This window comes from Staurois parvus, unplaced genomic scaffold, assembly GCF_062004578.1.
Source record: "Staurois parvus isolate SC_StPar_1 unplaced genomic scaffold, SC_StPar_1.0 ptg000011l, whole genome shotgun sequence".
Taxonomy (NCBI): Eukaryota; Metazoa; Chordata; class Amphibia; order Anura; family Ranidae; genus Staurois; species Staurois parvus.
In genome coordinates, this window is record NW_028317807.1 from 7339790 (window position 1) to 7357722 (window position 17933).

The 17933-nt window shown below is 43.5% G+C and overlaps 1 protein-coding gene across 2 annotated transcripts in view; it reads left to right on the top strand.

Annotated features, from left to right (window-relative positions):
* The window catches only part of ICA1L (islet cell autoantigen 1 like), a 127012-nt gene that overhangs the window by 14191 nt on the left and 94888 nt on the right, over positions 1-17933 (top strand). For both annotated transcript variants that reach the window (XM_089670423.1, XM_089670416.1), the window contains exons 3-6: positions 6029-6197; positions 6820-6892; positions 9691-9814; positions 15551-15749. In XM_089670423.1, the coding sequence (XP_089526549.1) occupies positions 6036-6197; positions 6820-6892; positions 9691-9814; positions 15551-15749 (558 nt within the window). In that variant the 5' untranslated portion in view covers positions 6029-6035. The remainder of the gene's footprint in view (positions 1-6028; positions 6198-6819; positions 6893-9690; positions 9815-15550; positions 15750-17933) is intronic.

The following is a 17933-nucleotide window of genomic DNA, read 5'->3' on the forward strand; positions in this document are numbered from 1 at the left end:
AACATTTTGATTTGGGATCATTTGGATTTGCTGAGTTTTTTTTTTTTTTGTAGTTATTGTATTGTAAGAGTATTATGTAATATCGTTTGACGATACCATCACCCCTGATGCATTATGGACATAATATTATATATTTTTATTGTAGCCACCACTCCACTGGTGCTCTTTGCATTTGAAGAGGTCTTCGGCTTCCAGTGGGGTCCTTTCTTGCAATATACTAATTGTTGTTCCACCTTGCTATTTCTCTGTTGATAGTTTGTTAATTGTCCTGTATTATGGGCTCTCTTAAGATGGCTGTGACTTCTTTTGACGTTTTACGTCATGTCACATGACACGATGACGCCAGATGTCATCATGCGTCACTGACGGCACATACAGCCTCAATGCCGCCATTTTGGCTCCAATTGACCGATATTGAAGCCCAGCAGGTTTAATTTATTTCAGGACTACACAGGGGAATAGGGTAGAGACCCATCTCTCCCTTTCTCTATTGATGGGAAATGATTTTACTCTTGTGGTACCCTTATTTTTGAGCACCTATCGGTCAGCCACTAACACTTACTGTGGTATGTATCTGGATGGATCTTGGGTATGTATACTTATAGATATTCTTGTACCATGTTGCTTCTTAAGCTGATTTTGATACGGAGATTTAGATAATATTCACTGTTTGTAAAAAATCCCCCCCCATTTTTGAAGGGCTTTGATCTATGACCAATATGGGGAGTAGGGGTGTAGTTGGGAGTCGTGGGGGTCTTTGTTGACCACTGTACTCTGTAATTTTCTAGAATAACATTTCTGCTGTTTACAAGTGGATTTATATTTCCTTTTGACTGACGATTACTCCTAATTATTTGCTGGAGGCCCCCTTTCCATCCAGATGCGATTGACATGTCCTATATATCCTGCACAGGCCATTTGGGAAGTTATCAGTATTGTCAACTGGTAATTGCTGTTAAGCCTTTTATTCCTTACTTTCATTGTTCTGTCTAATTTTTTGTATGGCTATATATTGATTATATGTTCTGGGTTCCATTTTTGCTTTATTGTAGGAATCTGTGTTTTTTGTTTTTCCTGAAGCAGCAGGCATTGTCCCATGAAACGCGTTGGAATTATCAACAAAGTACCAAATTCATGGTTTTAGGCTGAAGCTATGTACCAATATGTCTACTGTTACCTATGAAGTGACACCATTGTCCTAGGTGTCAGCAACTACTCATAATTAAGCCTTCATGTCTCTAGGCCAGGGGTGGGCAAACTTTTTGACTTGAGGGCCACAATGGGTTCATATATTGGACCCAGGGGCCGGACTAGCTGCTGGCCGGCCCAGGCACTACCATGCCATCCATAGTAAGTATAGTAATATTCCCCCATAGTAAGCATAGTAATTCATCCCCCATATAGTAATTCATCCCCCATAGTAATTCATCCCCCATATAGTAATTCATCCCCCATATAGTAATTCATCCCCCATAGTAATTCACCCCCCTATAGTAATTTATTCCCCCATATAGTAATTCATCCCCCATATAGTAATTCATCCCCCATAGTAATTTATTCCCCATATTGTGTCAATTCACTTACCTTTGCTCCGCGCGTTCCTCTCGCCGTGTTCCCGTGCCGTTCCGGTCTTCAGGGCGGACTGTGAGAGGAGAGGAGTTCGTCACGCTGCCCCGCCTACATCCTGACAGCCAATGTTTGCCACGCTCCGCGGGCCGGATTAAAAGGTCCGCCCGGCCGTATACGGCCCGCGGGCCGTAGTTTGCCCATTGCTGCTCTAGGCTGTAGTTACCAGTGATCTGTAACTGATGCCCGTGATGCCCATCTTACTTCTTGGACATCAGTAGCAACCATTTTAGCTGGGCTACTGATTTTAGTTCCATTCATTTGAATAATTCAATTTTATGATCTTCTATGTATGTGTTTGATGGTCATGTTTCACCTGTTAAAGGTGTTCAATTTTTTATTTGTCCTTCTATTTTCTGTAAAATTGATGTTGATTTACATTGAGCCAAGTTTGCCCAATGTAAGTATACACAAATATTCTTCCTGGAGTTCAAATTTAAAGTGTATGTCTAGCAAAAGCTTTTTCCTTAGTTTTTGATAAAGTGGGTAAGGATGAGAACTCCAGCCAAGGTTTTACTGGTTTTTGAGGCTCTATAGAGATTTTATGTTACTTCTTGTCCGGTAAAGTGATGTCAGCTGGACAGAAAGTAAGGAAAACTGTCCAGCAGCAACAAGCATAAAGATAAGGTTTGGAAATTCAGCACTTGCTGACGATATTTGGCAGTTTGGAAATTTTCTGTAAGATATCCCATTTATTCTTAGCTAGGGCACAAATAAGTTGATAGTGCCTGTGACGGAGGGTAGGCAGGACAGAACACACAAGGCGGATAGCAAACAGACAAAGCTTTATTGAGGCAAAATGATAGTCACTCAATAGGGGGGGATTGCAAGGGGGGTGACCCCGCCACTAGGGGAATAGTAGGAGAGGGCAAAAAGCACTTGTAGTCCAGCACCAGGGGCAAGGTTAAAGTCTCTGCAGCAGTTATAATCCCACAGTGAAGTAGAGGGGCAGTTCAAGAACGGTTCAGGCAAAACGAGGAGTAGGTACTCACGGATCCAACAGGGTGCCCGGTCTCCCAGGGAACAAGATAGTGTGAAACAGGTACCTGCGGGAATACGGAGTAGGTGTGTGGGCTCTCCCTTGGCTGGTCCTCAGGCAGCATGCGTGTGCGGTCTCTCCCCTTTGGCTGGGGGTCTTAGGCAGGCTGGCGTGTGCGATCTCCCCCCTTTGGCTGGGGTCTCAGGCAGGCTGGCGTGTGCGATCTCCCCCCTTTGGCTGGGGGTCTCAGGCAGGCTGGCGTGTGCGATCTCCCCCCTTTGGCTGGGGGTCTCAGGCAGGCTGGCGTGTGCGATCTCCCCCCTTTGGCTGCGGGTCTCAGGCAGGCTGGCGTGTGCGATCTCCCCCCCCCTTTGGCTGGGGGTCTCAGGCAGGCTGGCGTGTGCGGTCTTCCCCCCCCCCCTTTTCTGGGGCTCAGGCAGGCTAGCGTGCGGTCTCCCCCCGTAACTTTGGGGGTCTCGGCAGAGTTCGCCATGAGGGTCCTGCCGCAGCTGGGCTCCCTCGGTGGATTCTTAGCAGAGAAGATGACCGGGGAGCCCGGAATCAGCCTTCTTAAGCTGATGCAGGACGCTCTCCGGTCGTCCTGGCAACTGTGGGCGGGCCAGGGCCTGCAACGAGGCACGCCCCCTGGACATGGGCCGCGCTTCTCATGAGCGCGACCTTTGTCCAGGGACATCCGCAAGTGCAGGAACTCTCCGTGATCGCACTGCAGATGACAGGACTGGGTGGCGTCAGTCTGACGCCATGGTCCGGAACATCCCCGCAGGAGGTTCGCACCTCTTCGCAGAGAGGTGTGAACCTCACTACCTCTTCCTCTCCGGCCACGCCGGAGGGGGAGAAGATAGTTCAACTACCATCTCTATGCCGACGACACGCAGATTTTATCTCTCTACCCCTCACCTCACCCCTTCAGTCTCTGTCCGTATCACAAGCCTACTTAGCGACATATCGGATTGGTTGTCACTCCACTTCCTCAAAGTAAATCTTTCCAAAACTGAGCTTCTAGTTTTCCCCTCAGCCCGTGCACCCCCCCCCCCCCCGACTTTTCCATCAAGACCAACAACACCACCATCAGTCCCTCCCCTCAAGCCAGAATACTAGGTGTCATCCTAGACTCCAATCTGTCCTTCTAGCCCCAGGTCATGTAGACTTCACCTCCACAACATCTCCAAAATATGTCCGTTCCTAACCCCGGAAACCACTAAGCAACTCATTTGCTCCCTCATTATATCACGCCTCGACTACTGTAACTCCCTCCTCATCGGCTTACCTCACCGCAGGCTATCCCCGCTTCAGTCTATCTTGAATGTTGCAGCCAGACTCATCCACCCTACTAATCGCTCCGTATCCACCACCCCTCTCTGCCAATCTATCCACTGGCTTCCAATTGCCCAATGGATAAAATTCAAAATGCTAACATTGACCTATAAAGCTGTTCATAATACTGCCCTAAACTACATCACTGATCTGGTATCCAAATACCACCCAAAACATACTCTCCGCTCCTCACAAGACCTCCTACTCTCTAGTTCCCTGGTCTCCTCCTCCCATGCCCATCTCCAGGACTTCTCCAGGGCTTCCCCCATCCTCTGGAACTCCCTACCCCAATCCATCAGACTATCACCTACTGTTCGGGACCAACCGGCGGTAACCTCTAGCGCCCCACAGACCAGAATTCCCCAGGGCGTGGAATCTAAGCTTCGACCTGCTTGTTCACCAGAGCCCCTGATGGTGGGGATGGACTTTGAGCAGGACGAAACCAGGTCGCGGCCCCTGGGTACAACCAGCTGTGGTAGAGGTACCTGCTAGTGGTACGTAGCAGGTGAGAGCCTGATGTGAAGAGGTGGAGGGAAGCGAAGTCAGCTAAGCCAGGTCGGTAACAGTGAAGGCGTAACAGTACAAAATCCGCAGGCAAAGGGATTAACGGGTCACAAGCAGGGTTCGGTAACAGGATGTCAAAACGTATAGGAGCAGACAGAAGAATGGTCGGATGAGCCAGGGATCAGAGCAGGAGACGGTCAACAGAATTAGGGTCAGGCAGGGTCGGCAACAAAGCAATCTCACAGGATACAGCAGGAAAGACCATAAGGCAGTTTGGACATTGCACTGGCCAATTTACATAGCCTGCATGGATCCGACAGGCGCGTCTGGGTCCTAGTGCCTGCCCGGCGCCGTCATTGGTGACAGGCGCACCTGGGTCCTAGTGCCCGCCTGCCTGTAGGTCTTGTCGGGATCCTATGCACTCGCAGATTTCTACATCTAGGTAAACCACGCGTGCGCAGACCCGCGCGCCGTGGCGAACCTCGGGATTCCTGACACCTACTCTCCTCACCTTTTTTAGGTGCACTCTGAAAACCCATCTCTTCAGGGAAGCCTACCCGCCCTCAGCTAATTACTGAACTCCTCCACTCTTCCTACCACTCCATCCCCCACAGCGATTTCCTCCTGTACTACTATCCCCTCCCTCCTAGATTGTAAGCTCCAAGGAGCAGGGCCCTCAAACCCCTCGTGTATTGAATCGTATTGTTACTGTACTGTCCCATTACAATGTACAGCGCTGAGCAAACTGTTGGCGCTATATAAATCCTGTATAATAATAGTGGCAGGGGTGGTGAAAGCTGCACCTCTCGTCCTGCGCAGCAGGACGAGAGGTGGAGGGGGGTCATTTAGCAAAGAGGAGGAAAGTACAGCTGGAGACTGGATAACAGTGGGGGGTAATTATGTTAATGGAATTTGGGGACATTTGGCAGGGTGACATGGAGGGGGAAGTACATTAATTGAATTTGGGGACATTTGGCAGAAGACAGTAAGGAATGCATTAAGGACGTACTTCGTTTGGACACAAGGAATTAGTGAGGGGATTAAGGCAGAAATGAATAATTGGCAGAGCACCTATATTGTGACAGTGTCAATCAATGCCTAATGGAGATTGTAAGACGCAATGGGCGCAGTGTATGTTGGGTATCTAGTTCATTCTTATAGATACATAATGCTGCTTATAAACAGCGTATTTGTATCCTTTAATAGTGATTTATTAGTTTAAACATTTTTGGCTTTTTTTTTTTCCTATGTAACTGATGTACACTATGTAATCACCTTTTATTAACTGCTGAATGTTTGTTTGGCATGTTTTTTCCCATTATTAGGGCAGATTCATAAAAGCTTTTTATTCATCCTGAGACAAATGAGTACGCTGCACAACTACAACATTTTAAGGCAATTTAAATGTTTAATTTATTCAGCTCCGGACTCAACTTGCTATTTGATAAGGTTATTATTTATTCATGAAGGTTACATTGTGACACACGAGCAGACAGGGCTGAATACAGTCTTTCATGGACAAGTGGCAACAGAAAGGAAAACCTACCTAAAACCATAATTCCCTCTTTGTCTCACTTCCTACAGTTACTTCATGAACACCAGTGGGAAGACATGGGTGGGAGAGGACGAGTCCATGGTCAGCCGTATGCAAAAGAAGTTTTGGAAAACCAAGCAAGTCTTAATCAAGGTTACAGGGAAAAAAGAAGATGAACATGTTGTTGCATCAGATGCTGAGCTGGATGCTAAGCTAGAGGTAAGAAAGGAAAATACTTTAAAAATATAAGTAATGGTGAAAGAAAAAACTTTTTTTTTGCTACTTTCATGGGCATGTTTCTAGATACTTTGAAAACTGATTATGGGTGAAAGAGAGCTGTACAAATCTGAAAACAAATTGTTCTACTATAATACAACCGCTACTTTGCACTGCATGGCTTGCGCATAGTGTCTTCAGCTGCCCTCACTGCTGCTCCCATAAAGAGTGTCCATCTGTTTGCATGCTGCAGGTAAAAGAGTGGGATATGCCTCAGGATGCCTTTCATTTTTTGCTGAGTCAGCCTTGCTCGCTGTCTCCTTCTTTGCCTTACAAAAATGACCAAATGGACATGCTGAAGTGGTTGGATCATCCATGCACACCCAGCTGTTCTCTAATATCTTTAATAGTCATTTTAACCATTAATTTTTTTTAAACCTGTTCCTATTAATTGATCATGCTAGCAAGTCAATTTTCTACATACCTTTTGAATTGCTCTAATTGGTCTAACTAGTTTTGATCCAGTTAGTTAATTCTTCCATAGCACTTAAGATTTATATTTATGATATTTAGAAACTACATAAAAGTATGTAAACAAACAAAAATTACCTCCTTTATTTTACAGGTATTTCATTCTATTCAGGCAACGGGATCAGAGCTGCTGAAAATAATTGAAAAATACCAGCTGGCTCTAAATGGTAAGTGCCAAAAACATTGGTAAGACCCTGGAGTTAATTTTGAGTATTGCTAAGTATTTAGTATTGACAGCTGATTCTGCCACTAGTTACAAATCACCTGTGGCAGGATATCTAAAAAGGCTGCCTTTGTTTCCCTGTGGAATTACTCCCTCTATATCCACATACAGTGAGATGTCCCTGGCCTGAACAGTGCTGAATTTTGATTTCTAGCGATAGGAGCAACATATTGCTGCCTCCGATACAGAGGGAGTGATTGCATAGGAACAAAACAGTCATCTTCTTAGTGAGTTTGACAAATTGTCAGTGGCAGGATTGTTAGTGGCAGAGTCATCTGTGTCTCATCAGCCTAAATGTCCTTTACCATCACTCTAAAGATGTAATATTTGACCTAAAGAAATAAATGACTTTATTCTACATATGGTTTTTTTCAGCTATTTCTTCTAACCTTGTGCACTTATGTTAACCAAGACCTGTCCTATTGGAAATATATTATTCAGCAACCAATTTAATCCAGGCTGTAACATTTTCTAATATATATATATATTTTCCTGCTACAAACTTCAGTTCAAAATACATGACAAGTTACATCCTATTTGTGCCTATGGAATCGTTCAAATCAGTGCGACTCAGCTGAAGTAGCTTGATTTCAAAAGCCCACATGCGATGTGAACCAGGGCTTAAGGGGGATATTTATAAAGCAGTAAATCTGACTTTCAGCAAACATTCACCATTGATTTATTCATCAACAGTGAGTGGTTGGTGAAAGTCATATTCACTTCTTTATAACTATACCTTTTAAGTTCCTACTGATCATCATCCCCTACTTCATTTCTCTTCAGCTCTTTTCAAACTGGCTTCAGTATGTACACTAAGCTTTGGCAAAGCTATTTTCAAAGCTTTTGGCTATGTTGAAACCTTCAATGTACCATTCAGTTGTTTTTTGGATATGCTAAACACAAACGTTGAGCACACTGATTGTTACTTTAACAATCAGTTAAAGTAACAATCTGCATGTCTAAAATTATTTAGATTTTCAACTTCCATATTTTAAAGTTGCATTGTACTCATTACAGCTGCTATAGGATCATAATGTTGGGTATAATGGGCATTCTCCATGAGGATGTAGCATGGAAACTGATGGCGCAGAAATGGACCTCCCCAGTTTCCCAAACGTTCACTCAAAGATACCAATAACTGATTGTTGGAATGGGAAAAGCTTACTTAGCAGCATAGAGGATGTCTTAAAAGATTCTTTAATCTGTGGACATCTTGGTTGTCTTTTCCCATTTTTGGCTCATTCACATCCTGACTTAGGTTGTTTAAATAATGTCCTCAGTCCTGCACACCTCCAGGACAACAAAGGATCAAACCACAAATTACATTTCCTATTGTGTTTGTAATTTGCTGGTATTCTTTATACTTTTTACATAAGAAATTGTGCACTGTTTGGCTAGGTTCACTCTAGCCAATGCTCTGAAAAGTGGTCTGCGGTGGATCGCTTTTCAGATCAGCTGCTGTCAGGTGTTCAGGAGGCAATCCTGCCACCTCCTGTATACCTGGTGTGTGTTTTTGTTTGTGTTTGTTTTTTTTTTTTTTTTTTTCTTTCTGACGATTAGCTGCGGAGATGGATAGGCAGAAGGCAGAGATGAGACTCCTAGCGAACACAATTGTAGACCTAGATATGTCTATGATTGATCTACAGTATGATTAAGCCCAGGGGGGGAGGGGGGGTGCAGGACTATAGGCGTTGGTGCATGGCTTTGATGGATTGAGCTGGGGCTGCTTTTATCTGCCTACAACATGGCTGGGTGAAGTGTGCGGCAGCTGGGAAGCCTCCTTTTAACTTGACTAGATACTTCTAATTGTCCAGAGTTTCTGTACAAAAGGTTTACCTTCTCAGATACTATATAAAGTGCTATACAAACCGACAACCTTCTACATCTGCTAGTAGTACTTGCTCATATCCAACTGGGCCTGTTCTGAGTAAGTCCAGCTGAATGTGACTAATTACTGTCAGCTATACCATGACTTGAATAAGTGAGAACCTTCACAGAAACCTTTGTACAATCTTCTAAAGGGAAGACATGCCAGGCTTTCTCTAAGTGACTGCACATGTCCAGTATATTATTCTATTTGGGTTTTCTTTTGCCACTTAACCTAAAGGCCAGCCCCTGCTCCACAAATGAGCCTCCCACCGACAGTCATGCTGAGACAGATTCCAACAAAATCAGGGTTCATCAGTCTTGTAGTCATGAAACCAGGTCTTGTCTCTTCCTTCAAGAACGAAGGTCCAACTGCGCCCAGACAAAGCTTCTACCAATAGGCAGTGGCTAATGCTCATATTGTTTTTCTTATTTGACTGGAGTGGCTCTTGATTTGTGGCTACTGCCAGTGCAGAATTTAATTTGGTTTTCATTAATGAAGCATGGCCCACTAAAGGAAACAATGGTGGGCTATCAAAGAACCTGTACTTTGCTATACGTGGACAACATGATAGGATCACTAGCTTTCAACCAGTCATCTGATCGCTCATTGAAGAGAACAAACAATCCAGCAGGGAGATGGTAATGACCATTATAGAGAGAGCAAGGCACTAACTTGGAGATCTTTCTGTTTGAGTCTTGTGATTTTATAATGTCAAGTGTTTCAGCCTTGCACCTATCACACAGTACTGAAGAGTCAGTCAGAATGGAGTTAGTCTTTTAATCTCAAAGATGATGGAAAACCTATTCTACAGATGTGAGGCTACATTTTCTTAATGGAGAGTTTTAGTTCAGATTTTCCCTCTTCCTCAACAGCGGTCTCTCTGGAGGAGAATGATTTTGGTTTGCATCTGAAGGCCCATGCTCAGCAGAACAGCACACAGGCTGGAAGAATGATGACCGCCACTGGTAATGCTCTGTGCTCGGCTGCAGGTCAAAGGTACAATACTTATTTTGTCTGTGAAGGTGGGACATTACTGGTCTCTTAAAATAGCTGTTGCAAAGTTACTCACAGAATCGTACAACCCCCAATTCCAAAAATGTTGAGACACTGTGTATAATCCTATATAAAAACAGAATGTAATGATTTGCAAATCTCATCAATTCAAATTTTATTCACCATATAAAATAGAAAACTTATCAAATATTTGTACGATTTTAGGGGGGGGAAAACAAGGTAAGGTTTTTGGAAATTCTTGACATGTCTTAAAACAAATTGGGAAAAAGCTGGCAAAGTACAACCCCAATTTCAAAAGAGTTTAGACAGGGCCTTGTTTACCATGGTTTAGCATCTCATCTTCTTTTAACAACACTCTGTAAACATCTGGGAAATGAGGAGACCATTGCTGTATTTTTAGGAGAAGAATGTTGTCACATTCTTGCCAGAGCATATGCTGCACTAAAACCTGGATATCTTTCAGTACATTGTTAATTTTAACATAAAATCTCAATTTAGTGTTAGTCAGCGTCTTCCGAGTAAAATTCCATTTTTAGTTTCAGCAAACTTTAACCACTTCAATACCAGCCACTTTCACTCCTTTCCTACCCAAGCCAATTTTCAGCTTTTGCACTTTGACAATTGCGTGGTCATGCAACACTGTACCCTTATAAAGTTTTTTTTTTTTCCACACAAATAGAACTTTCTTTTAGTGGTATTTAATCACCACTGCATTTTTTATTATTTGCTAAATAACAAAAAAAGACTGAAAATTTGGCAAATAAATAATTGTTCTTCATAAATTTATGCTGAATGTATTTTGCCACATTTCTTTGGTAAAAATAACCCAAACATTGTTTATTATTTAGTCTTTAGGAAAGTTATAGAGTTCACAAACTATGGTATGTATCTGAAAATCGATCACTACTGATGTACTTATGGCCTCCTTTTTCTTCTTTTTTTTTTTTTTTACTTACGGTCACCAGTGCAGTACAGCATCATCATATAAGTGGTGTGGCGGTGATCAGGGACACTGACTGGTGACAGTATTGGGAAAATAAAATTCAATTTCCTTTTTTATTACATTTTTTTTTTTTAGATAGACAGTGGATATAAAAAGTCTACAAACCCCTGTTAAAATGTCAGGTTTCTGTGACGTAAAAAATGAGACAAAAATAAATAATTTCAGAACTTTTTTCCACCTGTTTAATGTAACCTATAAACTGTACAACTCAGTTGAATAACAAACTGAAATCTTTTAGGTGTAGAGAAGTAAAAATAAAAACTAAAATAATATGGTCGCATAGGTGTGCACACCCTTAAACTAATACTTTGTTGAAGCACTTTTTGATTTTATTACAGCACTCAGTCTTTTTGGGTATGAGTCTATCAGCATGGCATATCTTGACTTGGCAATATTTGCCCACTCTTCCTTGCAAAAACACTCCAAATCTGTCAGATTGCGACGGCATCTCCTGTGCACAGCCCTCTTCAGATAACCCCACAGATTTTCGATCGGATTCAGGTCTGGGCTCTGGCTAGGCCATTCCAAAACTATAATCTTCTTCTGGTGAAGCCATTCCTTTGTTGATTTGGATGTATGCTTTGGGTCATTGTCATGTTGAAAGATGAAGTTCCTGTTCATGTTCAGCTTTCTAGGAGAAGCCTGAAGGTTTTATGCCAATATTGACTGGCATTTGGAACTGTTCATAATTCCCTCTACCTTGACTAAGGCTCCAGTTCCAGATGAAGAAAAATAGCCTCAATGCATGATGCTGTCACCACCATGCTTCACTGTGGGTATGGTGTTCTTTTGGTGATGTGCAGTTTTGTTTTCCCTTCTCCCTCTTTCAGGACAGCACTTCGAGAGACGTTGGCTCCTCCCCACCTGAGGAAACACCTCCACCCAAAACAAAAGGCCTGCCTCTTCCCCCCACGACCTCATTTTCGGTGTTTCCTAAGGTGGGGAGACACGCTGTGGAGATCAGACCAGGTGAGCCTGGAAGTCGGAGAGGGGAATGGCAGTGGAGGTGTGTGTGTGCCAGGTGCAGCCTAGTGGCTACCCCCCACGGCCTTCTTTGACAGGTGAACCCCCTCGGTAGGGAGACAGGTGGGAGGTTCGCTTACCTGTCATGCTTCGTCCTGGCCCCCACCGAGGGAAGGCTGGGGGGCCGGGTGCCTTCATTTTCTGTGTCTAGAGGGACCGGGGGAGGAGTCCCACAGTCCCACATTGTGCCGGCATTGGAGCCAGGGCCAGGCCGGATGCCGGAAGAGGCAGGACTTCTCCCAGGACGCGGCTTCCGGCTGTGTCCTAGGCAACGAGGGGGAGCTCCTTTTTCGGTGATCTACCTGGACGACCTCCTGTTGTTCGCGAGTTCGGAGGAACAGCTGTCGCGGGACATAGCCTTGGTGAGGAGGCACTTGGAAAATCTTGGGTGGCTGATAAACGTGGCCAAGTCCAGTTTGGTCCCAGCCCAGAGAATGGTGTACCTGGGCTACGAACTGGATTCCACCCTTCAAAGGACCTTTCTGCCCCCAGAGAAGATCCTGAAGTTAGACGGGGGAATCAGGCGGTTGCTAGGGAGCCAAATCGTGTCTGTAAGGGAAGCCATGTCAATTCTGGGCCTTCTAAACTCGTCCATTCTGGTGGTACAATGGGCAGGGTTACACCTGCGGCCCCTCCAGCTGTTCATTTTTGGCATCTGGGATAGTTGGCAGGCATCCTTAGACTCCTTAATACTGATACCCCCCCCGGGTGAAGAGAACCCTCTGGTGGTGTAGGAGATCAGCCAATCTGACCCAGGGGTTGCTTTGGGTCTTCCCCATTTCCAGGGTAATTACAACGGACACGAGTGCCCAGGGTTGCGGAGTGCACATGGGGGAGTTCATGGCGCAGAGCTCTTGGTCACTGGAAGAAAGGAAAGAGTCCTCAAACTGGAAAGAATTCAGCAGTATTGCGGGCCCTTTTGACCTTCCAGGAACTGATACGGGGCCAGCATGTGCAGATCCTCTCGGACAATTCTTCCATTGTGGCGTACGTGAACAGGCAAGGAGGGACTCGAAGCAGAACCTTATGGTTCCTGAGTGCAAGGTTGTTCTCCTTGGCGGAGACAAATCTAGCCTCCTTATCCACGTGAAGGGTGATTTGTACCGGGTAGCAGATTTTCTGAGCAGAAGGCGGCTGAGGGAATCCGAATGGGTGCTCAATGGGGAGATCTACCAAGCCATCATAAGAGAGTGGGGGTCACCATCCATAGACCTGTTTGCGTCCGAGCCAAAACACCAAGGTTCCGGGTTTCTTCTTGCTAAACCGGTGGGACGGGGTGGCAGTGGGATTTTCCCCTGTTATGCTTTTCCCGCAGTCCCTTTGTTGCCGGCAGTACTGTGGAAGTTCAGATCTGAGCAGACCTCCCTGATCCTAATAGTCCCGTATTGGCCCTGACGAGCATGGTTTTCGACGCTGGCGGCCCTAGCGACACGCCCTTCCTGGATATTGCCGTTCCGGAGGGACCTGCAATCTCAGGGCCCGGTCCTGTGTCCCAGGGTAGACAGATGGAACCTATCAGCCTGGTTTCTGAGGAACAGCTCTTGTTGAGCAAGGGGTTCTCAGGTTAGTTTCCACACTCCTAAATAGTAGGAAAAAAGAGATCCGGGCTATCTATCTGAAGGTCTGGAAGTGCTTTAATAAATGGTGTACCCAAGCTTCCGTGGAGACTTATAGCTTTGTTTCAGTCCTGGAATTTTTGCAGGCAGGGGCTGACAAAGGCCTAGCAGTTAGTACACTAAAGAGCCAAGTATCGGCTCTGAGTGTTTTTATGGAGTCTCCTTTAGCCAAGGAGGTGCTGGTAGCAAGATTCTTTAGGTCCTTTGACCAGGCAGAGGATAGAACCTTTCCCAAATGGAATCTGACGACGGTACTTAATGTTCTGACAGGTTCCCCATTTGAACCTCTGGATTCGAGCTCCCTAAGGTCCCTGACTCTCAAGACGGTCTTCCACTGCCAGAAGGTTTGCTGGTCTCCCAGCACAGTCTCAAGAGCATGGAGGAGATTCCAGAAGACAGGCAGTTACTCTAGGAAAGCTGGATAGACCGTAGAAGTTCCTTAACCCTTCAGCAGGACCGGTATCTGCTCCTTTTGTGCAAGGAGGAACAGGCTGAGTGCTGCCAGAGCCTTACAAAATTACCTCCAGCAGGTCATTGAATGGTGTGAATGTCTCTGACCAAACAATCAGAGACAGACTTCATGAGGGTGGCCTGAAGGCCCAATGTCCCTTAGTGGGCCCTGTGCTCACTGCCCAGCACCATAGAGCTCGATTGGCATTTGCCATTGAATACCAGAATTGGCAGGTCAGCCTCTGGTGCCCTGTGCTTTTCACAGATGAGAGCAGGTTCACCCTGAGCACATGTAACAGACGTGAAAGGGTCTGGAGAAGCTGTGGAGAACTTTATACTGCCTGTAACATCCTTCAGCATGACTGTTTTCCCCATTGAGATAATTTGTTTCCTTAAAATGGTACATTTTCTCAGTTGAAACATTTGATATGTTTTCTATTGTGAATAAAATATGGGTTTATGAGATTTTGCAAATCCATTGCATTCTGTTTTTATATAGATATTACACTGCGTCCCAGCTTTTTTGGAATTGTGGTTGTATAACAAAGATAATCCTCTAGATAAGGATAAGTTGTGAGATTTTAAAGGTACGCAACAATAATTAGAAAAATATCTTTACATTTTTTTTTCACAGTTTATTAATGTCAGTAAAACTACATTTAATATAAATGGTTATAACAGACTTGACAATCAGAGAACACTTGACTGTTTACTGCAGTGTACAGGTGATACTTCCCGACATATTTCGCCCAACCTGGGCTTCTTCAGGGGAGGAAAAAAAGCTATCCTCAATACAGTCTAAAATTGTATATAAAAAATACATTAATCAAAAAAATACGCAAATTATTTTACAATATATATCACACTGCAGAGCATAGATTTATACTTCCAGCACACTAATTGTCCAGATATGTATGAACCCCTTGCTTACCCTTTGGTACTATAATACCAATATCACTCTTTGAGATGGAAATAAACATGTGTTAGGTCAAGGACTCAAGTGTTCCTGTGATTGCAGAATGTACACACAGGACCGAATTCTAACATGACAAAAGAATATATATGCATATAAACATCAGACAAAACCCAAACAATAATCACTTACAGAAAAGGGGGGAGATTAGCCACAGCTGGGCATCAGAGGTCTCCCTGGTTAATAAGGATTCCGCACTACTGAAAAAAAAGACCAGGATAAAATTGCCAACAAAGACTAGATGGAAATATTATAGGATCTTAATCAATAAATAACTGCTTAGTAAGACACAACAATAGCGACATTACCAAACAATAAATCCATGATCATACAGCCGATGATCAATCAATCTCCTCAAGAAGCCCAGGCTGGGCGAAACATGTCGGGAAGTATCATCTGTACGCCGCAGTAAACAGTCAAGCGTTCTGTGATTGACAAGTCTGTTGTAACCTTAATAAACTGTGAAATGTTTTTTTAAAGAAACATTTCTAATTATTGTTGCACACCTTTAAAATCCCACAACCTATGCTTATCTGTATGTATTTATATAGGGATCTGATGCAACATGGTGACTAGCAACCTCTCGTCATAGTTCTAATTTTCAAAGGTAATCATCTGTTTTACAGCTGTTTCATTCTCTTGCCTGTTCCTAGGTTGGCTCTCTGTACTCCACTATATCGCCTTGAACAGGAAATGGACACTTTTACAGGTCGGGCAGTATCGGATACTTTCCTAACTGTCAACCAAATGGAGAAGGCACGAACAGAATACAGAGGAGCCTTACTATGGATGAAGGATGTGTCTCAGGAGCTGGATCCTGACACCTATAAGCAGATGGAGAAATTCAGAAAGGTCAGCAGAATCAAAAAAGAAAAAAAATTACAACTGAACTTTTCATACCATTCACAAATATAAGCATGCGTCTTCAGGGGATTGTCAGAAATATTTTGGGATTTCATAACCGAAGGTCAGTTGTGAGAAGAGTTTTTTTCTTTAAAAATAAAATATCGCCAGACAGTAAACCAGAACATACAGTGGGGATCGAAAGTTTGGGCACCCCAGCTAAAAATTTGTATTAATGTGCATAAAGAAGCCAAGGAAAGATGGAAAAATCTCAAAAAGGCATCAAATTACAGATTAGACATTCTTATAATATGTCAACAAAAGTTAGATTTTATTTCCATCATTTACACTTTCAAAATAACAAAACAAAAAAATGGTGTCTGCAAAAGTTTGGGCACCCTGCAGAGTTAATATCTTGTACTGCCCCCATTGGCAAGTGTCACAGCTTGTAAACTCTTTTTGTAGCCAGCCAAGAGTCTTTCAATTCTTGTTTGAGGTATCTTTGCCCATTCTTCCTTACAAAAGTCTTCCAGTTCCTTGAGATTTCTGGGCTGTCTGTCACGCACTGCTCTTTTAAGGTCTATCCATAGATTTTCAATTATGTTGAGGTCAGGAGATTGTGAAGGCCATGGCAAAACCTTCAGTTTACGCCTCTTGATGTAATCCCCCGTGGATTTCAAGGTGTGTTTAGGATCATTATCCATTTGTAGAAGCCATCCTCTCTTTAACTTCAGCTTTTTCACAGATGGCATCAAGTTACCATCCAAAATTTGCTGAAATTTTATTGAATCCATTTTTCCTTCTACTTGTGAGATGTTCCCTGTGCCACTGGCTGCAACACAACCCCAAAGCATGATTGATCCAACCCCATGCTTAACAGTTGGACAGAGGTTCTTTTCATTAAATTCTGTGCCCCTTCTTCTCCAAACGTACCTTTGCTCATTCCGGCCAAAAAGTTCAATTTTAACCTCATCGGTCCACAGAACTTGTTTCCAAAATGCATCAGGCTTGTCTATATGTTCATTTGCAAAGTTCAAACGATGATTTTTGTGGTGAGGACGTAGAAGAGGTTTTCTTCTGATGACTCTTTCATGAAGACCATATTTGCACAATTATCTCTTTATAGTGGAATAGTGTACCACAACTCCAGTGTCTGCCAGATCTTTCTGGAGGGATCGTGCAGTCAAACGTGGGTTTTGAATTGTTTTTCTCACAATCCTGCGAGCTGTTCTGTCTGATATTTTTCTTGGTCTTCCAGATGTTGCTTTAACTTCCACTGTTCCTGATGACTGCCATTTCTTAATTACATTCCGAACAGAGGATATTGACATCTGAAAACGCTTTGCTATCTTCTTATAGCCTTCTCCAGCTTTGTGAGCGTCAACTATTTTCAGTTTCAGTTTTCTAGACAACTGCTTAGAAGAACCCATGGTGCTGATTGTTAGGGCAAGGTCAGATGAGTCTGGGCATTTAAAACCTTTGAGATTGACATCACCTGGTCTTCCCAGACGATGATTGAGAACAATCCATGACACTGGCAGGTCTCAACTTTGCAAAGGGGGCAGTGCATGCTATAAATTCTGCAGGGTGCCCAAACTTTTGCAGACGCCATTTTTTTGTTTTCTGTTATTTTGAAAGTGTAAATGATAGAAATAAAATCTAACTTTTGTTGACATATTATAAGAATGTCTAATCTGTAATTTGATGCTTTTTGGAGATTTTTCCATCTTTCCTTGGCTTCTTTATGCACATTTAATACAAATTTTTAGCTGGGGTGCCCAAACTTTCGATCCCCACTGTACCATACTTATTGTGTTACAATGCCAAAGCCATAAAAGCAAGTTTACAAGAGACATTTTTTTCTTGGCAATAATCACATCAGTTATCATTAAACACCCTAAGAGGAGCCCATGACTTATGTGTATTCTAGTGTAGCAAACATTTCAGAAATGTTAACCCTCAAATAAAATAAGAGTTTACATTAACAAAGGAAAACGCTAAAGTTGCATAGTGACTTTACCAAAGTCTTTAGAGTGTGTGCTAGCATCTAACTGGTGATCTATAAAGGAACCCATTCTCTCCCGCCATCTCTCACCTAGATGCCTCAGACAGTTGCTAAAGAGTCTTCCCAGTGAGACCAAACCTTTGTAAAATTTTTTGGACAACCACAAGCTTCATATCTCATCCTATAGA